This window comes from Pelobates fuscus, chromosome 10 (genome assembly GCF_036172605.1).
Source record: "Pelobates fuscus isolate aPelFus1 chromosome 10, aPelFus1.pri, whole genome shotgun sequence".
In the NCBI taxonomy this organism is placed as follows: domain Eukaryota; kingdom Metazoa; phylum Chordata; class Amphibia; order Anura; family Pelobatidae; genus Pelobates; species Pelobates fuscus.
Window position 1 is genome coordinate 48829015 of NC_086326.1, and position 23986 is coordinate 48853000.

Here is a 23986-nt window from a genome sequence, read left to right on the forward strand (position 1 = left end):
ACCAGTGCTGACAGTTTGAATTGCAGCATATGTTTACCCAAAATCAGGCAATTTATCTTAATATCAGCAAAGTAATGCAGTGCAGGTGAAAGGTCAGGCAATCTCTCCACCTCATAATTACCCAGTTCTAAAACAGGAAAGTGGTATTGATTGGCCTAGCTCAGTACTCAGTGACTGGGACGTGCCAGCTTGGTGCCCTGGCTCTGCCGGACTCTTGGCTTGTAAACTCAACACACTAAGGATTTATTCGATCTGTGCAAAAGGTCTCGTGTTTCCTACTTTACTTAAGCATTTCACCAGTGAAATCTCTTCTACCCACAAACAGTGAGTTGCTATATATATATTTTTATATACCCGTATTTTTTACATTTGTTTTGTTTGTTTGTTTTAAACTCCATTGGCCACTGAACTAAATGTGGAATTGAGGACATGCCCCAGGGGGGGAAACCCCTTCAATTGTTTTTTGGAACCTATCTCCACTCATTCAATTACTTTTTTGCTCTTCCTTGCTCTGTCACTTTCCTATGGTAGGGGTTCGGTGGACAGCAGCGATTTTAAAGAAATGGGGATTGTGAGAGCGTTCTAAAATCCGATCTCCGTTAGTTTAGTTGAAGAAGCAGAAGATCTGTGCCTTGGAGAGAACTGATCTTTCTTTTCTCCTTCTGTCACCTATTTACTTATACTATGTAGAGGAATCCAGGATATGATATAATGTCCAGCACATTCTGTCCGTACTACAATGTACTTTGAGATAAAAGGGAGATCTGTGTTGCTTAGGCCATGCAGTAATTAAGAGAATATAGCAGTTGTTTGCCTATTTAGAACAGTACCGTCACAGTTCTTGTTGATGTGTGCGTAAAACTGATTTGAGTTGGTCTCTTAGGCTTGTTGACATTTGATCTGTAGACATTCCCAATCCAGCTATCATAGTGAGCATGTCACAATTTTATATCAGTGTTGTTTTGCTGAGCTTTTTATTTGTTTTCTTTTGATAAATTAGTGGGTTTTTTTTATTATTATTGTATGGTGATCAATGCAATAAAGCAAACAATGAAATGTCATTAAATACACAAATTATTGCCTGTTGAGACACATTTAAAGTGTAAAGATACGAGGTGGCATTTATGCCCATGACACTATGAATTACATTTCCAAGGGGAAGATGTCATAAATGCATCTGAAACATATGGAAATATCTGTTCTGAGATGAAAGTGTATAGTTATTACGAGTCATAAAGCTTTTGAAAGCTTGCATTAAAGCTTCTATCACCTGTCACTAACATTTGCATGAAATCAATAGCAGTGAGCCATCTATCTTTTGTGATCACCTTTCATCACAGCAGATTCATTAAGTCAAACAGTCAGAGTAATTAGGTCGATACAGAAGAAACTTTGACGGGTTACAAAAGCACAAGACTTCCATATTATTTTTTTGTATCACAGAACCCTAAAATGATACTTAATACCTTTTCATTTTACTTAAAACATTCAAAGATACCATTGGTTTAGATCTACAGCTCAATGCCTTGACTCCACTCTCTTGTGAAGGCCAAAGCATACACCAAGACAAATTGTCTACATAGTCAATAGTGACAGCTTCTGATGATTAATGACCTTATTATGAAGTGGTCCCATATATTTGGAATTTGCATCCCACGGAGTTAGAAATTTTCACCATGTCACATATGCCAAGTCTTTTTTTGTGGAGCATTGCTGTTTGCAAAAGGAAAAAGAAGGGCGAAATCACGGCAAAAGCCATGTCATGTAAAATCAATACATCGGATCAATTCTTTATTAACAAGAAAATGTCTTACTTCACATTCCTATGTGGACCTTTGTCTCCGGAATACATGATGGAATGTCAAATCAAATTGCAGTCTTCAACTTTCTGTCACGTTATTGAGTGAATATACGGGCAATTCCTTACAAGATGTGATGTGCATGTTTACACAAATAATTCGAGCACTTGTTAGCAATGATAGCAAATTATCTGGGATAAGTTTGATTTTTGTTTCCATTTGTTCTGTCAGCACCTGTTTTAGTAGATTTATTTCTGTGTACAGATATTTATGGGGAAACGTCTAAGCATTAAAACATTCTACAATTATTTGGTTGACAGTAGGGATGAAAGGCCAGTTTCTGTGTTAGCCAAACTACCATGTTAGGATTTTCTTTAGATCATTTTCCTATCCATTGGTCTTCCAGCCTCAATTTATGGTGTTGTTTGCAAGGTTCAAAGAGTTTATTCAATGGTTTTCATTATAAGTCTTTTGAGCAGCCAGTGAAGAGGCCACTTTTTGTTACCAGTAGTTAAGGTCTGTTATGTTATGATAAGCTTTTCACAATGGATAAGTATATTACATAGGGTCTGCAATCATAAAATAAATTATGCATACATTCTGAGCAATGCTGTAAAACACACATTTTCTTTAGTGGTTGTCCACTATGAAAGCTTTTCGGCTGAGAATATTCTTCATACGCAACAACCAAAGTAGGCCTCAGATTAGTCATCTTAATTACATATGGAGATGTTCGGGCCCAATCACTCAAGTAAACACGAATGGTTGGGATAGCTGTTACTTTATCAGTGTCTCTAATATTCGTACAAACCTTAAGGTCACCAGTTCAAATCCCATCAAGGTCAACTCAGCCTTTCATCTTTCCAATGTAGAATCGATGATCATACTTTTATCAAGGCATATTTGAAAACGAGAGAAGTGACCTCTAACTTCACTTATATTGAGATCTTGATTCAAAATGGATATTTCATCTTTATGCAATGAGTGAATCTATACATTCTAGGCTAAATAGCAAGCACAAACACTGGTAAATAATAATAATGCCTTTTGATTTATGTTACACCTTTAAAAATATAGATGTGCTTGGGTAAAATAATACCTATATTAGAAAGTAATGTACGTGGATAAGAATTTTAATCATCGCTCTAGTACTTAGGCCTTCAGGCATCATTTTTGTTTCAGCCTGGCAGTGCGATAATAAAACCCTATGACTTCTTATAAAGCTTGTTAAACACAATGTGTGCAGTCTAACTGAGTCAGGATCATGATTCATGCACTGTACAAAGCAACCTCTGCCTCTGATTTACGACCAACCACAGTTCATAGTCAAAATTACAATTTGAGGAAAAAAAAAAAGATTAATTACTATTTGTGGCCTGCAATTTCACGAGGCTAGTGGATTGCAGCTCTAGAATGTTAGTACTCTACATCAGTTTGCAGTCAGCCATTCACAGATTATTAAAGCTTTGTAAGATTAAGTGTCCCTCCTGCCTGGTTTGTGCTTAGGCAATATGCTAGACAAAAAAAACAAAAAACAAAAAACACACGGATAAATCTGAAACAGGCAATAACTGGACATATGTCATAATTGCCAGATTCTCATAAATACACAGCTAGGATGGAAAAGCCTGCATAATGAAAGCATCATATGATGTCTATATTTAATGTCGTGTATGGCCTCTAGACCTTTCTGGCTTTAGCCTTTTTTTTTTTAGTTTGTGTGTTTGTTCGAAAGGGTAACCTCTTCTACGGGGTTTGGTATAAATTCATGTAATTCTTTGCATCAAGGTTGTCTAATCCACTGATTGAGTGCTTACTTTGTATGCATGAAATTTATAACTTTTTCTAATGAAGGAATACAGTATAAACAAAAAAGAAAGATAGACGTAGACAAAAAAATGTAATGGATTATTCAATAAAAGAAGAATTGAACTCAATAAAAAAACAAAACATTCACAAAGAGTTCAAATTTGGATAAATTCTTAACTTTTCAATTCCTATGTTATCAAATTGATATTTAGCAAATGAACCCTTTGGCACGGAACCTGTGGAGAAAAAAACATATTATGAAAAACTTGTTCTTGTTTCTTATACCATGCCAATTGGCATGGATATTAAGTTGGTTGTAACATACAAGAGAATAGACTTGGAGATAGACTAAATTTGTGAATGTGAAGACCTCTGATTAAAGAGATGCGTTTTTAGTATCTTCAATGTGCCAAAAAGTGCTAAAGCTTCTTTGGTAAACTCCAACCAAATATCACTTTACACTCTGTTATGCCACATGGAAATTGTCTAAGGGGTTCTTCCATAAACCAGTGTAGAGAAATAATGGTACATGCACTAGTGTATACTCTTTATAAAATACAAAAAAGGGAATCAGGGAATCAGATCTATATTGAATGCAATTTTAGTGTTCCCACCAATTAGCTGTTATCCGCTATATCTACCAACATCCTTTGGGGGAATCATAGTTAAGTAACAACTGGCGAGGTACTTGATGCTTCCCCTGCTATATTGCCTGTGTCATTAGTCATTGTTGGACTTCAAATAAAGCCTTGTATTGTATAATTGAGATGAAATGTTGATTAAAATTACCAACAAGCATTACCATCTTACTATTTCAGCCCTAAATGAACCAACCATAGACTACGGCTTTCAGAGGTTACAAAAAGTCATACCAAGGCATCCGGGAGACCCAGAACGATTACCAAAGGTTAGTGAACTATTATAAGAAGAAATGTCATTTTCTCAAACATTAATTTGTTTTTGTTGCAATTCATCCTGATGATGTTCTTGTTTTGATCCCATACGACTAATACAAGAAATGTGTAATTTCATATGCAAACAATCTGTTGAAGAGAAATGATCATATATATATATTAAAAAGCAACACTGCAATAAAATTAACATTCAATGTAAAGTTAACCCTTTAAAGACCAGTAGCAGTCTAAGTTGTCATTACAATCTGGCCTTTGGAGATATTTTACACATTTAATGACAGCAACACATTATGGGGCTGCTAATGATACATATGAAATTAAATACATGCTATCGTAAGGTTCTTGGGGTCCAGGCAGTGGTGTCAAGAAAGATTACCATTATTCCTTAAGGGGTTAAAATACAAGTATTTGGAACATGTTTTTGTGTTTGGTGGTAGTTTTGTAGTTATAATATATGCTGATGTTTACCTACTATGAAGATTGCTTGGTATTTTAGTTTCCAATTACATCCAACAGGTTGTCTTGTCTTTGTCTGCGTTTTACGACAGAAGATTGTATAATTCAATGCAGAATGGACTGTACACTATTGTCATAGAAGCATACGACAAAAAGGCTGTAGAATCTAGAATCCTATATTGTTAAACACATATGTCTGTCTATCTCTGCCTATCATATTTAAAAAAACAAAAACAAATTCCCAGTATTTTTTTTATTTTATTTCACAACACAGAGAATTCCATTTTCTTTCTTTGTTGAAATATACTTGCCTTCATTACTGCAACAAAGGATTTGTCTAAAAAAAAAAAAAAAAAATGGAGAAAGGAATCAAAGTTACTATTTTTAAAGGGAAGGAAAAAACATTGAAAGATACAAGTATTTTGATTCTACCAAAGGAACATAAAAACTTCCTGCATAATAAAATAGTTCAATTAAACATTTTCCACTCCAGTAGCCTGTAGTGATTTCCATCTAACTAGTCCCACTCTGATCTGTGATTATTTGACTCTTGTTTTCCTTTCATTTTCTAAAGCTCGATTCAGTTTAATCTTTTGTTTACAAAGGTTTTGTTATAAGTCCCTGACTTAGCAAGCCAGCAAATGAAGTCCACATATTAATATGTTGAGTGACTTTCATTTAAATTCAGCCGACAAACGCTGCCTGTGTTTATGTTCATAACACATATCCCAGGCATTTGAATTTTATGTATGGTATTAAAGATACAACATGCTTATATATATATAATTAAATTTTTTATTTCCTTAAATAATGTGAGTGTGAATTTACACATCAGTGACAAAAAATATTTTAATTAGGTGGTCATAGTTTATGTTTACATTCCCGTCTGCACTTAACACTCATGCATGTAGAATTATATGCCTAAAGGTGTGATTCTCTACAATATAGTACTGAATTAAATGCGATCACCCAATGATAAAATTACATAGCACTTGATACTGAGCTATTCTAAACATGAAATTCAGACTGCTCACTATACTGTGTTATAGGACTATACCGCTTATCTTTTGGTATTAAAGGACCACTATAGTGCCAGGAAAACATACTCGTTTTCCTGGCACTATAGTGCCCTGAGGGTGCCCCCACCCTCAGGGTCCCCCTCCCGCCGGGCTGGATGGAGAGGAAGGGGTTAAACTTACCTCTTTTTCCAGCGCCGGGCGGGGAGCTCTCCTCCTCCTCTCCGCCTCCTCTTCGGCTGAATGCGCATGCGCAGCAGGAGCCGCGTGCGCATTCAGCCAGTCTCATAGGAAAGCATTATCAATGCTTTCCTATGGACGCTGGCGTCTTCTCACTGTGATTTTCAAGGTGAGAAGCGCGGAAGCCCTCTAGCGGCTGTCAATGAGAGAGCCACTAGAGGCGGGATTAACCCATTTATAAACATAGCAGTTTCTCTGAAACTGCTATATTTATAGAAAACAGGGTTAATCCTAGCTGGACCAGGCACCCAGACCACTTCATTAAGCTGAAGTGATCTGGGTGCCTATAGTGGTCCTTTAAAATAAGGTATATTGGTTATGCTTTTAATTCATTATATGTTGCTTTTTTGCAATTTTAACTTATATATAGCAGGGGAAGAAAATATAAGAAGGTAGTTATGGTGCATGTTTTTTTTTTTTTTTTAAATCAGGTCTGCTATTAAGTTTACTTAGTACAGATCTGCAATTGCTCCAAGAAGCCACTTAGATCTCTTAGCTAATCCTGCACCACCTATTGTTCTCAGTGGTATGGTTTTGCTAAAGAAAAGAAACAATGAATGAAGATACCGTACAAGCGATTATATTGTCATATAGCTTCATTCATCTTTCTTATTCATGAATAAAGCCATTTATGATTGTAGCACAGACTCTCTCATTGAAGTTATGTAAGAACTCATGATAGTAGATTCTTTAACAACACACATGTAAATACTGCACATAACTCTAACATCTCAACGTTTAGCTGCAAATAACAAAATGCATGGATAGAGGTATAGGGGAGTCATTTGCATTGCTCTATAACCGGTTCAGGGCACATAGGTTGTTATGGTGTTTTGAGTGTCCCTTCAGCTGTTTTTTTTTAATCAAATCTGTCTATTGATTGTGGGTTTAGCATCTGTTTTTGTTGTTGTTTTTTTTACCTTTTCTTTAGTGTTTTTGATTTAAACTCGTTTGAGTGTCAAAGCTGTGAAAAAAATGCCAATGCTTTGGCACTCGAGGGGTTAAACCTATGTAAAAAAAAAAAATAGAATTTTCATTCTGTCTTATAAACATAAAAGGAAAGTCATGCTGTATTAATGAAAATGAGCAACTGAAACGTCAGTCCATACATGCATGGCAGTTCAGGGTACGACCCCAATACACATCTGCTTTATTTGCCCTCTCTGCATTGGTATATATTATTTTATTTAGAAAAGAACAAATGCAAAAGACTACTATATCAAATAAGACAACCTAATTTGAAAGTATATATGCTGAAGCAATAGACACCGTTTGTGAATATAAACCACATTTATCACAATTTAAAGGAAAAAATCTAAAGCAATCTCTCTCCCCAAATTGTTTCATCAAACAATGCCTTTATGTTCAAGGTGTACCACGCACCTAAAATCTTTCTTTTTCCAATCCCATTATGTTCCAAATTTCCATTCATCCAAATTCAATGCAAATAATTTGATGTGATAAATACATGTTTTTTAGAGTACAAAAGTTCAGCCCAGACCATAAAAATGCAAACACAAAACACACTATGTTGTTAATAAAATTCTGACAAGAAAATAAGAAAACGGTTTTCTGTGAGGTTGATGTAAAGCTTGGAGTATGCATTTTTTTTTCCATATGCTTCAGAACACAGTGACAGGCCCAGCTTACTGAATCTAGCTGTCCTTTATTACTTAGTTCTTTTAATTCAGGTGAAACCGTATTGTTCAGACTGCACATAAAACGATCTCTGAATGAGATGAAATCTAGCAGTTTCAATAAACAACATAAATATTTGATTTTGTTCTAATGGACCCAAATGTGGAGTTCAGCGGCATGTAAATTAAACTGCCAAGTGATTCATCATTGTTAAGCCAGCCGTCTGAGGTTGGTTTACAAGGGTCACAGTGGTTCCTAAGTAAAACAGCAATTGGCCTTAACATACATTTTGAATGAAAAAGAAATGGAATAAAGAAAATCAAGCCTTAAGTGTCAGAAGCTGAGAAGGAAGCATAATAGAAATGAGATGGGATTTTTCAGATGTAAAACATGTATCTCAATAAGGCCGGCCATATGAGTGCTTCTTTCACCCTGACTTGCACCCAGAAGTTGATAATATTGCCTCGATATTGATTATTTCTCAGCAAATTTTTCGAAGATCTGTCATGCACACAGTTTGATAGGTAATTGTGCCGAGACAGAAAGCCAATACTTTGTAACACATATTGTTTTAGTTTGACACTAAGAACATTTCCACATAAACAAGTACATGGACAAAGGTAACGTGTTCCTTGAGTAGGCGGACAATATGAAATTACTAATATCACTAAGTATAATTGTAAAGACTTGATCACTTAGTGAAAAAAATAAAACCCAGATTTCGTCTTAGAAAATAGCAAAAGTTTTTTTTACGGAGGTAATAATATCTCGCGTAGTTTTTTTTTTTTTTCTAACCTCCGTCTTATTTCAACTTTCTGGGGTTAATATGTATGTAATAGACGAGGTAAATAAAAAAAACAAAAAAAACAAATTACTTCTGTGAATTCAACGGTACCTTAACAAATTATCGGCATTACAAGGTGTAGAGATCTAAAACGATCTCCCCCCACTAAAATTAATTGAGTGCGTTTCTTATGTTTTCTTTTCAGTTTCATGGATCATACACGAATATATTCCATTTTTTTTTCTAATATACAAAAATTTATTAGGAATGCGGTCATGTTGAGCAATTACCCAAGCATTAAAATTCATCTTCTTTCCCCCGCTTTTTGAAGTAGCTACATCTAATGGCTCTGTACTCTTCAATGTATTCATAGCCTTAGGCAAGAACTAACAGAATAATTGCTTTACAGTTTTATAATGACATTATCACCTGAAGCAACATCACCTTGGTTACCTCTTTTAACTGTGATGATATATACCATTCTAGATGATCGGGCAAGTGAATAATCATGTATATTCAAATCGCTGTCGACCACTGTATAAGAATGAATACTCATAATAAAACTGTACATTTGTCATAAAACAACGGCAGAAATCATTTGGGCCTTAATAGTTTCCATTTAACTTGAAGTCTGTTATGTCCTATTGAAAGGCAGCCAATTACACTTATGGACGTGGCTACAAAATTTCCATTGAAATGCTTTTCAAACACCATTCACTGCTAATCGTATTCACAGCATGAGGCAGTATGCATAAGCTAGGCATATTGTAACAAAACAAACTTGTTCAAAGCATCCTTGACTGATTGGGTTACACATTTTGTGTCTCTCTGATATGACAAGACCACCACTTAAGAGCAGCTTTGAAAGTCAGGTTCATTAGTTAAGATACTATCCAGTAATAGACAGATTAGGGATAAGAGCATACGTAATTTTCCTAAATTATCCTTATGTTCCAATTGCAAAGTACCATATGGACAAGTAGGTGTAGGATATATGCCGGAAATGAAAAATAGCTTGTAAATGCAACCATCTTAATTGCTTTAATCGTTGCTTAAAATTGAAAGGCATGTAAAAATTCTTGTGATATGATAGGGGAGATTATGAGTAATTATTAACACCTCTGAAAAACACTTTATCTTGCTCACAGAGAGCTGCTCGGGCTGATGAAACCTGATTAAGACAGCTGTGCCTTTCATTGATTATACCTGCTTCATGACAAGTATAATTCTTTATTTGTATGCAAACTAGATGCATGCAACATCAAGCATAGACACCAATTTCAGAGGTAAATGCCCATTGTAAGAGCCATCCATCCGATAACTTTGTGGATTAAGTGCTGTTCCCAGGAACGTATGGCATGCACAAAAAGTGATGCCTACAGTGATTAATCTTGATAAATATAGGATCTAGAATAGGGATGTTCTGAGAGATGAGAGGAACAATGAATCAGATTTAGCTCTTCTTATGCCGTTTCTCCTTTCTTCTCAAATGTAATCGTTTAAAACGTATTAGATTGCTGCTATCTGCCAGTCTTCGTTAATATGTTTGCACAGAAAAAAAGTGAAATCTGTTCATGTTATGCTCACATTTCTATTAGAAATAGACATATCTATTCATGTAAAAAAAATATGCTCTCAATCTAGTGTAGTTAAAGAGTTTTATTCGGTAAGTTATGAAGTCTTAGTCATTATAAGGGAGCTCAAGAAGAGGCCAGGAAAGTTTAGTTAGACCAATGGCATATTTAGGACTTGAACCAACACATGCCTTTGTTTTCGACCAGATTTTTATTAAAAAGGTGTCTTTTCAACATATATCTGGTCTGTTAACTCCTTGAGTATACCATGGGCATGTAACACAACATTCAACTCCTCAGCACTTTAAAGATCTACCTTACAAGTTATTTCACAGTCCCTTCAAATTTGCTTTGTTATATATTAAATAAATTCTACATAAATTAAGCCATAATCCTCTAAGGGAGGAGAAAAGTCAAATACGAGAGATTCCTACTTAAAATTAAGCAAATTACAAATTAATCCCTAGAATCGTAGAAGTAGAGGTAGGCATGCAGACATGGATAAGACAAACTCAGTGCATCTGCACCCCAAGGCAAAAAGCTCCCTGCTCTCATAATGTGAAATCATTTATAGAGCCCTTTACAGCATACAGTCAAAGAGGTTAATTGAAAAATGTCTTAATGTCATTATGAAAAAACTAGATTAACCCAAGTTAATTCACTTTATTGTTGAAAATAAAGAGGAATAAGCATTGAACTCTGTTGCAAATTTGGGGCATGTATTAGAGGTGAGATGTTGTCTTTAAGGACTTTGCCAGTTTAATTAAGATATGGAAAATTACTTATTGTTCTTTGCCACTAAAGTGCTGGGAATTAACAACTGCATGTGATGTCTTTGCTTTTCATACCTCCACCGTGTGTTTGTTTGTTTAATACCCACAAGACTTCTTCATTAAATCTTGAGCATTGATTTCACTAATTCAGCTCTGCAACTGCATTATGTACCTCCAAACACTGATTCTAGTGCATCAAAGCTGAATAGATGGATTCGAAAACTTTTGGCATTTATAGACACCTGTCTGTGTTTGATTCGATACTGCAAAAGAACACTGTCAACAAAAGGCAGATTCTTTCCTATCTCTGTAATACCTGCATGGAATATCTTGGAAATAGCATTGACGTACTGTTCAACATCGTTTGACCTTTTGGCATTGCTGTTGTAGCGTTTATTTGTTTTAGTGTTATGATATTACTGATGATTACCTTTACAAAGAGATGAATGTGCATTCTTCCTGTGTTCTTACTACAGGAAGTATTATTGAAGAGAGCAGCAGATCTGGTGGAAGCCCTCTACGGAATGCCTCACAACAACCAGGCAAGTATTTAATGCTCCAGAAATCCATTCACGAGTATGCAATTTGGGAACGACTACGTGCAAAGTTGGCAAGATATTAATACAATCTTATTTGTGATGTACGGCTTTTCCTGGCCAGCTTAAGGGCAATGTAATGTGATGAGAATCTCAGAGAAGGAAAAAAAAAAAAAAGGAGAGATTCATTTTCCCGTTTTCCCTCTCAGAGCTAGTTTTCCCATCAGAAATGACAATTAGGTGTAAGGTGCCAAAAGCATAAGCAATCATTAAGACGAGAGAGTAACCTTGAACTCGGTCCAAAATATACAGTGACTAATAGCAGAGCCTGCAGTAAAGCTGCCAAGAGAAGGGGATAGAAAATATTTGACTAAACTGAAACAGTCTTACAATCATGGCATTTCCCTGGCACACTAAAATGCATATGTATATGTTGTGTTTTTTATTTAAAGGCGACCACCCCACATGCACGTATAGAAAAACACACAGACTATAATATCTGTATAGACAGACAGACACAGACACACACACACACACTGAATATAACAGGTGCATTATAAAAAAAAAAAAGCATGCCTCTGTTGTAAATGCTCCCAGTCTAGGATTGTCTTTTTGTTTTGCATGGTAACAATAACTGCATCTATTGCGTTGTAGGAAATAATCTTGAAACGAGCAGCTGACATTGCTGAAGCATTATACAGTGTGCCACGCAATCACAACCAGATCCCTTCACTTGCCAACACGCCATCTCACAGCGGAATGATGGGAGTAAACTCGTTCAGCAGCCAGCTAGCAGTTAATGTTTCAGAGACATCCCAAACTAACGACCAAGGTATATGAAGCATAAATCGTGTGTGTTGCTCATCGCCCGTACTTAATATCTGCCCAGATTGTTTGTTTGACATAATCACTATTTTTGTATTGTTGCCCTTAAACTCTCCCTTTCCAATAAATATCATTACATTAGTGAAAACACTGTGGTTCCCCCTAATATCTGCAATATACTGTACATAGAACATACAATCTCATCTTATTATTAATTATATAGCGGCAACATATTTCTCAGTGCTTTACAATAATTGAATAGAGATAACTGGCAACAATTACTTACATACAAAACATTAACAAAGTCAAAAGATGAAGAAGCCCTGCTCAAATGAGCTTACGATCTATGATTTTAATTGCTTAATAGCGTGAACAATAGCATAAGAAATGTAGCACAAACGGTTTTATTTTTCTGAGCAGTGACACATTTGTGTATCTGGCTATGTTGCCTTTGTGTCACAGCTTTGACTGTCAGCTTCTTTACCTAGAGGTGTTTGCACGGTTTTATGTGTACCCGTTATTATGTTAAACAGAACCTATAAATTATCAAGTAGGACACAGTTTGTTATAAAACAGCCTTTTAAGAGGATATCAATGCAACAAACAAGTTGTTTCCTGTCACTGATGGCATTTGAAGGTCTGAAAGGGCTGAAAGTTCATCCTCTCTGTTGGTACAAACTGGGAATCAGGACTGTTGATAATTGCTACTAAAGACAAATGTGAAAGAATTTGACACAATTGGATCGAAGAAAGCTTTTGTTGGCTGTCTAAGCCTGCAAGAGAACAACAGAGTGTGCTTGCAGATGATTTAAGTAGGGTTGGTGTGATAAGGTTATCTTAAACTGCAATGGTTGATAGGGCCGTATCAGACAGTTGGAAGTAAAGATGTGTGATCAATAAAGAAAGCTGTGTAGCATTTGATGTGAATGCAAGAGGAATGAAATCAAAGGATCTATTATAAATGGTAGTAATGCTATGTTTTTCTTTGGGCTGGGGGTTGCTCTCTCTAACAGTAGGATACAGTCGCAATACGAGCAGTGTTTCTCCAAGAGGATATGTTCCCAGCAGCACTCCCCAACAGTCCAATTACAACACAGTCAGCAATAGCATGAATGGCTATGGAAACGCGGGCATGCCAAATTTAGGAGTTCCTGGCTCACCTGGATTTCTTAATGGTTCCTCAGCTAACTCTCCTTACGGCAGTAAGTTCTCACATATATCTATCTATATATTTATACAAATATTGAATGCAAATTAATATTTTTTATTTATGTTGTCAGCTACTGGATAAAAGGATGGGTGACTCTGGAGGCTGAGCAAAAAAAAAAGACATTTTTAAAAAAATCCAGTGTAATTAAATGTAATAAAAATTTTGTATGTGCCTTGTAGGTTCACATGAATACCACGGCTCATACAGCTTTTAATTAGAGTGTGTGGTCTTTGTACTAAGATAAAATATTTCATTTCAGTTATGTGTCAAATATTAGTGCTAGAAGGAGAAATGTGACAGATACAACATGTATGTAGATAATTCTACTCGATGCTTAATTTTCTGATCCGTCATAGCATGCTACATACCTAGTGGTAGCTGCTAAATTGATAACGGCATTACCTGCTTAGTTAAACTAAAATACTATAACAAATTACTGACTACAGTTTAATGAACTTTAGTATAATGTAGTTTTAAAATAAAGTATAATGCCTAAAAAAAGTTCCATTACATTAATGCAGTTTATTATTCAATACGCTATATTCATGACTCTTGACATACCTGACAATTCTGACACCCACTTACAGTTGTTATATTTTTACATGGATACGAATTACACAAGTGTATAATGTGTTGGCATGTAGAATTAAATTCAATGCTTTGCAGCTCTTGTGGCATACTGGCAAAACAATGAAGGTTAATAATTTGAAGCATGTTAGCACGATACACTTAAGTAGTTTATTCTAAAAAAAACAAACAAAAAAACAAAACACCACAGCAACAAAAAACACAAAACCAATAAAATATCTCTTTAGTACATCGACCCACAAAGTCTTTTATCCAGAGAGTGGCCACAGCCGACACGTAACTTTCTTTTGTGTGTTTTTTTTTATTGTTATCTTTCTCAAACAAGGCAAGGCCATATTACTCTCTTATTATTAATTATGTTTACAAAGAAAAAAAAATAAACAGAAAAACAAACAAAACAAAACTCCTTTTGAGTTCTGATTATTTTTGCTTTATTGCAGTAGTTCCGTCAAGCCCAACCATGGCAGCCTCTTCGGTCACCCTCCCTTCAAACTGTAGCAGTACACACGGCATTTTCTCATTCTCACCTGCCAATGTCATCTCTGCAGTAAAACAAAAGAGCGCCTTTGCTCCAGTTGTCAGGCCCCAAGCTTCCCCTCCACCATCTTGTACCAGTGCAAATGGAAATGGACTTCAAGGTGAGTTGGCATTTTGTAATCGCACTAACGAATTTTCACTAACTGCAGTAGCACTTGACTCAAGTGTCTAAAAACAAACCTGCCCAGTGCCATTGGTGGGTGGGGTGGCCCAAGATTGGTTTTAGACCAAACTTGGGCAGTTTTTTATATCATTGGCAATATAATCTGGCTGTTGATTGCTCATCTGATGTCTAGAGCACAAATTGCACAACTCGTATAATCCAGCATTGCCAGTGACATTTATTGTAGCGGTGCATGTTTAGATGCATCTTAATTGTGCATGTAATATAAGTGAGTATTGTTATTGTGTACCACAGTTTGTAATTTGCGTATCTCCCCATACTTGTCGATATTTGCTAAGTGTTGATATCAGGTTTCACAGCACAACCCAGAGTTGTATGCCATATAAGTCAACTGTGTATATCTTTGAGTAGGGTTGTTTAACCTGAAATCAGCACTCAGTAAATCATGCCCAATGCTAGGTGTCTGAAAAACGTGACTATACTGTACTTATCTCTGTTAAATTGTAGATCATAATCTTTTATATTTTACTGTAACACAATATATATGTTATCAAGTATTTTCTTATTTTTCAGACATGTATTTCAGTCCCACTTTCCCAAAATCTTGAAATTGGTAAAGATAGAACAAGTGCTGCCTAATGTGAGACATTTTCATCTTCTAACCTTGCATAAAAAAAGTTTACTATTGAAATAACTATTATTGTCTAAATACCAGCATCCATCATTCCTTCCAGTAGAAAGGATTATGACACCTCCAAAACTATTTGAATAAGTGTAAATTAAACATTTAAAAAATAAATGTGACATTTGAAACATTAGTCAAATGATTATTTAGAATCCTGAAAAATCTGATGCATAAGTGCTCATTTTTCAACATGCATTTGCAATCTTTTAGCAGTATAAATACCCTTTTCATTTTTCTTAGCAAAACAAAAAATGGCGTAGTGGGCAAGAGAGAACAGCAGAGAATTTATATTTTTGCTCAACAAAAATACAAATCCTTTCCACCTATCAAAGAATTGAGATTCATGAAATAGCAATTTAATTCTGAATGTCAAATGTGCATGTGTTTAAAAAAAAAAAACCATAATTAGCAGTCAAAGCTATATTTTTACGATATAATCTGAATATATCTTATTTCTTAAAATATTTTTAAATGTAGAATCTGGAGAGGAAGATGGTTGGGGAGGGTATACTGCATGTATGGGAGGTGGCATCTCTTTCCTTTTTCCATTTGGAGTTTGCTTTGAGAATGGCACAAAACACCAGAGACTTCATGATTCAAAATGTATGTACAATTTAAACGTGTAATATGTTCACATATGAACAGTAGAGACATTACAACTTGCATGCAACCTCCGCCTTACCCGTTATTTCCCTTCATTAATTTTAAGACACATCAGACATGACTAGGAAACATGTTTCATACTTTTTAAATATGACATATATGTTGTATACCAGTTTTGTTAAAACAGGAATTTCATGTATAAAACATTAGTTCCAATGTATAAAGCCATTAGTTCCAATGCCCATGGATGCTCAGGCCACTCAATTGCTACCTCTATTTTGGTAGCCGCTGGGATGTGCCACACTGGGCTCTAAATTGAGTATGGCTAGTTTCCCAAAGTTGATACTCAATTAGGTATAATGGACAAATAATTACTTCTCAGCAGGCCACTTCAAGAACCATCAATGATCCTAGAATTAATAATATCCCAATTTTATACATAATGGGACATTTACAAGGCCCAGTGTGTTTGGGGTCCTTGACGGTCTTAGAAACCACTGGGTTTAAGATAAATAATGTTCTACCCATTCCATACTCGGGTATTAAATACGTTTTAAAAACACAAGTGTACGCTATTGTTAACAGTAATATACAGGTTGCGTAGTGGTCTAGTACTGCTGGTCTTGTACGAGATTACTATGATGTACCTTATAGCAAAGATTTATACCACAGATCATTTTTAAATATTAAATGCATTAATTTAACCAGTGCTGTAATAACTCAGCTCATCTAAACTCACATAAAAAAATATAAAAAATAATTTTAAAAGAAATCTCAGTAAATACCATATGTTTTTCACTCTGTCTAATAAAATTATGACACTTAAAAAAGAACCAGACTGTGATTATTCCATGATCTTATCTTACAGTAGAACTGGATATGATCATAAAACATAAGTCTTTGAAGCCATAAACTTGTAACAGAGTGTCTAAAACAAATTAATATTGTTGGGATTAATGAACTGAGAAATTGAAGCTCAGATCACTGCATAAGCAAATTTATTAATGTTAGACATAAATTAGTAAGGGAAAGAAAAATAAGTTATAATGAAAAGAATGAGCTCCACAAAATATAACATGATCAATTCAGCTTAACATTTGATATTTCATTAGTTAAGGTTAAAATAATTTCTATCGAAGAACACTTAAAAAAATACTAAGATCTTCTCCAATATTTAAAGCCTTATGCATCTGCTATTATTGTACACTAAAAAAATAAATAAATAAATAAATACATAAAATATGTCAGAATCCAGGTTTTCCCCTTAGGCTATTGCAGTAGGGAAAAAAAGAAACTAAGGCTCATAAGATTTTAATTTAGAACTAGAGAAATGTCTGGTCTTGACTGGTGAGTGAGTTGGTTTCATCTGACATTACCAGAAGTGACCATGTTGTTTTTCAGCTGTCAACAAGACTAGCCTCTAGGGAGTCTGGACCACTGTTTGCTATTAGCAAAAACGCTAAGAGAAATATCACACATGTGGGAGGCAGGATGTTATGCACCAAAATGTCAGACCCCTCTGCTTTGTTAAATGTCTTTTCTTTGCCTTTCATTTTTGCTTTTTTTTTATAATTCATCTAATGTGCCAAATTAGTCTTTAGCAATTTTAAGTAGAAATTATTATTATTATTTTTTTACGTTACTTTGTTTATTCATTTTTTTACCTCCCCCACTTTTTTGGCCAGTCAGTGAAAAATCTAACCTTGTAGGCTTTTTAAGCTAATATCATCTTTCCCTCTTTTCTTCTAGCTATGTCCGGTCTTGTAGTTCCACCAATGTAAAGTCACTTTTGTCTACTTGCTTGTAGCATCGACCTTCAGAAGAAAGCTTCAGGGGACACATTTAGTGTATTAAGGAATACTGAAGGAAACAGTATCTTCAGAACAAAACCACCAGGAAGTAACATGCTACAAGTACTTTGTTTAAAGATTTTATTTGAACTATCAGAAACCAACATGCAAGCAAAGCGACTTCTTCATGAACAATTCCATTTTCTCAACGAACTTCTCATATTTTCACATTTTCTTGAACCTGAAGAACATGGGGAAATGCAACGCCTATTTTGTATAAAGTTTCTGATTACGTCTTGGCTATGTCTAGTACTTGCTATGTGTTGGGAGAAACTTTGTGGATGCACCATTTTGATTATCATGAAACACTGATGAAAAATGCCTCAGAACATTTTTCAGTACTCATTATTAGACTCACAATGGTTGTGTATCTCTATAATGTGAATTTTTCTTTTTTTTTTTCTTTTTTTTTTTTTCTCGTGGTGAAAAAGGGGGCCAAGGAGGTATGAGCCATCAAACTGGAAAAATAAAAAAATATATGAATCATTTAAATCTGGGGAACTAGGGTGGGAAAGGGTTTATCATTGCTTAACTTCATCTTACTGAAATGGAACTTTGTAACTTATTGTAGTTAGAAATTGTAACTTTGATATTGAATTCTCTTGCCTTCAAAAAGCACACTGACAGAGGAAAATGCTACTGTCTGTTGGTTCAAATATACTTCCACTGCTAGAGCTTCCCGTTTAAGCAAGTGTGATCTGCAACATTTTTTCAACTTATTGCTGGCACTGTATACTATTGCATTCTTAGGCTACTGTGAAGTCTATGTTTCTCTGTACCGGAAAATTGTCCTTTTGACTTCTAGATCCTTACTCCCTAATGTGTTTTGTATGTGGTTATAAAATTGTAGACTTTTGTGATTTTGCCAAAGTTGTAGCTAAATATTTATACACTTGTCTTGAATTTTTTTCAGATCCACCTAAATATTATAAAAGCAGATTTTATTTCTTATCTTCCTCGATAAGAAATAAAATGGTCTTCTTCATTGAGACACTTTCTTTCACATGGATACCTGCAGTCACTAAAGGAATTTATTTTGTAACATATCACTTATAAATATTGTATTTATCTTTGAGATTTTGTATATTGCTTTCCATCCATTTTTCTTTTTTTTGTTCTTTTTTGTTCCTGTATGTACTGTTTTTGTTACTGGCTGGTGTTGATATGCTGAATACAGCATTAGGCCAAGAAAGGTTGCCTTCATACTGTATGTTCTTTTTAATGAATTATAGTGTCCATACATTTCATTTGTATTTCAGAAATGTGTTATTGTTTAGACCTTCTGTCCTTTTTTTTAACTTTGAGAAAATGTCAAATTCATTGTTTATTTTTATATTATTTTTAAGTTATCTGAACAAATAATTTTGAATAAAAGTTGTTTGTTGTATAGTCAAAACAAAATTGTGCCACATGGCTGTAATTAATATTAGTAGAATATGTGCATGATGTCCAGCCACAAATACCATGCATTTTGTGGTTGTATTTTTCTTTTCTTTTTTTTTTATTTTATTCTTTTTTTTTTTTTTTTTTTTAAATGTAGAATGTAAAAGTCATTTTAGCTGCCACTCATGACTTGCCACATAGTAAAACTGTGTTTACTGGACAAATTTAGAGGCCTAAATTTTAAATATGGAAATTCATTTCTGATATTTTGATTAAAGGTTTGCCACATTAATTTTTCAGATGCCTTAAAACTATTTTATTTTAAATAAATATTTCTGCTATTGTATCACAGGCTTACACCACAACTTAATCATCTATCCCTATGGATGATTTTTGGTGTAGATAATAAGAGTTAAAAAAACAAAATAAAAGCACAATTCTGGTAAACCGCTATGTCACTCCTTTTCTGCAACTGTTTTCTGCTGCACTCTGCCGTTCCTTGTTTCCTGCATGATTTAATAGGTTTCATATATCACTTCATGGTTACACACAATTTTTATATATTTTTAATGGAAATTTTTTGTAGTGAGACCCAGTAGAAAAGACCGTAATTTTTAAATTGGAATGACATCCTTGGTATAATATTACTGATAGTGCCAAAATTCATAGTTTGTAAAGTAAAAGACTGGTTCATTTTTATTTCTTTGCACTAAATGCATTGCTATAAAAGCATTGTAGAACGCTTTGCAAACTGCAGCAGAATTAATTATATAAACAAAAGGAGAGACTGTTTTTTTTTTTCTTTGTAGGCAAAATGCACATTTTAGTAAAGTGTTTTAATATAGTGAAAGCTATGGGATAAACACAAATTCTAAATGCGTTGCACATTTATTTTATAAAAGCCGATAAGGCTTAGTTAAGTGGGAAAACCTGAAAAGACACTTTTGAAAAAAGAAATGCCTCGTTTTTATTTTGTATAGGAAAGGTTCAAATTAAAAATAATAAAAAAAAGAGGTCATGTGTACATGTTAAAACATTTGCAAGTTAATTCATAAATGCAATCTGTTTGTGTTCTAGATTAGTTAGTCAATGCACTCATTGCTTCATTGTCTCCAGACTGAACGCTTTACTAAATGGTAGATTTTACTGTTAAAGACCCTACAATAAGATTGTTTTATCTGTACATTTTTTCAGATATTTAACTGTATAAAATGTTCATTTTACACAATATTTAATTAAAGTATTTCTTGTCTGTGAATTTCACTTTTAGTAATTTTATCTGACGTTTGATTATTAAAAAAAACTTGCAAAACACCAAAAAGAAATGGAACGTTGGGGTTTCATTTATAGGTAATGAACATTTGTGAGTTGCTGAAAGGACGTTGCTTAGTACACAGACTTTCTTTTGTGGTCGTTGAGCGAGAGAATGAGGTAACACTTGGGAAGTGTCTGGCCTACGGAGGGTGATTACTAGGGCAGGTGAGATTTTTTTTTTATTATGGAGAAATATGCAGAAATTATTTTAATTCAAAATAATATAAAATTGTGCAAAAAAACTACAAAAAAAAACTACCATTGGGTTCACTAAAACTTTGCAGGGATTTTTCAAAGAAAAAGCGAAATAGCGCAGAATAGGTATACTACTGCAAAGTTGAAAATGGAAATGACATCCATTCTTAGGGGTAACACAATATAGTACAACTTTGGTATTATATTTGGTATGAATATTTGTAACATAAGAACATTAATAACTGCTCGTCAAACACAGAAAGGGTAATGCACTAAAGTGAGTATTTTTAGACATTCAAAGTGGATTTCAAATTTAAAGCCAAAGCAATGCTTATTGGGAGAATGTATACAGTTTGGCTATAATTCACAATTCACTTTGAATTCCCAACAATTCCCACCTTAGTGAATAACCATGTGAGAGAAGAATGGTATGAAACACACATGTTTTTGTATATTTCTTTTTGCATAAATTACCTTGTTGTAGCAGACATGATCATTTGTGCTAATAGACATAATTGCCTTAAACCCAAAGGGATCATTTTTGTGTATTGCTATATGCTGTCCATATTTGTAATGTGGTGTTTTGGCGATGACCAACATAACGAACCTGTACAGAAATTAAGAAGAAAAGGTGAGGATACTGGATGTGATCGTCCCTGGCATCTAGAAATATCAATAACGAAAAAGCATTATAAATTAACTACTTTAATTCATACACTTTATCTTTATATTAAATGTTTTTTTTCTTTTATGTTTGGTTTTATTATACAACAACATATCAAACTTTTGAACGTGTCAAATAACTTCAATTTCTTTCAAGAACAATGCATGTTTCTCATAGTATACCCAGAAAATCCAAATGTAGAGGAACATACATACCCTTAGTGCCTCTGTTCAGAAGGCAAACATTCCAAAAGTTTCTTGGAAAGTTATCTCCACTCTTCTTCTCTGTTCTCTTTCTTGCCAAGCCAATATGTCAGTAATGTGAGCAAAATGGCTTTCTTTACATTAACTCAATCTGTATATACAGTTGCCAGGTCCAAATCTATTTAAATGTGAATACAAATTAGAGTGTTTGATTAGTTGCACTCTTTTTTTTTTTTAAATTAAATAGTTGCACATTTTGTTCCTTAAACAAAATTATTTAATTTGGAAAGTGGGAAGTGATAAATCCACTTATGCTCAAATACAGACCAATGTAAATTTCATTAAAAGGCTTAATTGTAAGAAATATCAGCCAAGAGTTCAGTGAATTGTCACTCTAAAAGAGCTTAAAAATCTTTTAGTACAGGGGTTCCTAACCCCGTCCTCTTTAGTCACCAAAACAACTTTAGCTTACTAAAGCAGTTTTAGTGTATAGATCATGCCTCTGAAGTCTCACTGCTAATTTTCCTGCCATTTAGGAGTTAAATCACTTTTGGCTGTGACTGACACAGCCTGCATGAAAACAAAATGGTTTCATTTTCAATCAGCTGTAACTTACTTTAAAAGTTTTATTTCCTGTTCTGTAAATTGATCTGTAATTACATACAGGAGGCTTCTGTGGGTTCTAGCAGTCTATTAACATAGCAGGAGATAAGGAATTCTAAATTAAACAAAATTTGCAATATAGGAAGTGTAAACATTAGATGACTCTTTACATGAAGTCATTGGGAAGGATGTAGAAGTCACATGTAGGGAGGTTTGACTAGGTCTTCATAAACAAAGTTATTTAACTCCTAAATGGCAGATAATTTAGCAGTGAGACTGCAGGGGCATGATCTATACACCAAAACTGCTTCATTTAACTAAAGTTGTTTTGGTGACTATAGTGTCCCTTCAATCATGAATGAATTGCTTAAATCAGAGCTATTGATATGTTCTTCAGTTTGAAGAAAGGACAGATTTTAGTTGGTCTAGCACTTTTTGTGCGACCAGGTGCTAACACAATTATTTTTTTATATTGTGCATGAACGCTCCTGAGTAAAGATAAAACCATCTCTGATGTAAACTGATTGTGTACTTAATTTTTCAAAGCCATGCTTTATTCATTGATGAGGTAAGAGTAAATTTACCAAACCAGGAAAATACCTCTTGTTACACAGGACATTTTTCAAATTCTTAAAAATAAAAAAAAAATTCATAAAAGGAATAAACTTTACCTCCCTTTGACATCCCACAGTTTTGGGTATAGTTCGTACAATCAAACACCCTGAAATTGTGAGTCAAAAGTAAAGTCTATAACCTGTATCAAAAGCAAACCCAGCTCATTAATTCACGTAAAATATTTAACTAGATAAAATGTAACTGCTCTTGCATTTAGATTACAAGAAATTAAAATTTTATAAAAGAAATGTGTTTTCCATGCATACATTTCCTAATACGTAATTCTTTAATCCAGGGCTAAAAATGTCCACTCACCACTCATGAAAGATGAGTGGAAATCGAGCCCTCACAAAGGAAATCTCCCAATAAAATATGCAGTGTTATCATGTACTGTGCTCTGCATTATGCTAATCGTTCAATTGCAGTTATATATATATAGTGCAATTATATATATATTCTGCAGAACTCTACCATAGCAAACAAGAAAACATTTAATTCTAAAAAAACATGTATAACACATGGTGGGTGAAGAGGTCCCTGCCGAAATGAGCTTAGAAGATAAAGGGAGAGTGGGAGTGAGGGATTAGAGAAACAAAAGTGTGGGTATTGGAACTTAGAGCAAGGTCACATGTTCATAGTTGGAGGTTCTCGTGACTTGCTAAGGTGGACAGAAGGAGAAGAGTCATTGCCTAGATACTCTTCAGGCTGTTCATTTCTGATGCTACCTTTCAGCAAGGAGAACACACACTGTTCCTAATGTTACCAAGCCAGCCTTCTAGAGGAATAGAATAGAAAGAATCTGGATGGAGATAATTACCCATATGTATAGTAATAACAGCAATATTCAAGAGAAAGGGTGTCTGTGTGAGTGGTTGATTAAATGTATTGGTTTAACATCTATTTTTTTTTTTTGTCCAAGGCTGTAAAGTGGATTCTGAAGGGTATAATTGTCTTCTGACAACTGGGATGGGGTGCTATTTTCTCAACATAAATCCAACTGCTATGCTTGTGTTTGAGGGGGCAAGTAACTTTAAGACCTTACTTGTAG

The 23986-nt window shown here is 34.4% G+C and overlaps 1 protein-coding gene across 12 annotated transcripts in view; it reads left to right on the top strand.

Annotated features, from left to right (window-relative positions):
• EBF3 (EBF transcription factor 3) overlaps positions 1-20608 on the top strand; it is a 132922-nt gene extending 112314 nt beyond the window's left edge. For 3 of the 12 annotated variants that reach the window (XM_063434767.1, XM_063434768.1, XM_063434769.1), the window contains exons 11-16: positions 4427-4515; positions 11480-11545; positions 12194-12371; positions 13378-13566; positions 14603-14800; positions 17861-20608. In XM_063434767.1, the coding sequence (XP_063290837.1) occupies positions 4427-4515; positions 11480-11545; positions 12194-12371; positions 13378-13566; positions 14603-14800; positions 17861-17892 (752 nt within the window). In that variant the 3' untranslated portion in view covers positions 17893-20608. Of the gene's footprint in view, positions 1-4426; positions 4516-11479; positions 11546-12193; positions 12372-13377; positions 13567-14602; positions 14801-15396; positions 15464-15985; positions 16112-17860 lie in introns of all 12 variants that reach the window. The other 9 variants (XM_063434770.1, XM_063434771.1, XM_063434772.1 and 6 more) reach the window with 5 other exon arrangements.
• Positions 20609-23986: the final 3378 nt, after the last annotated feature.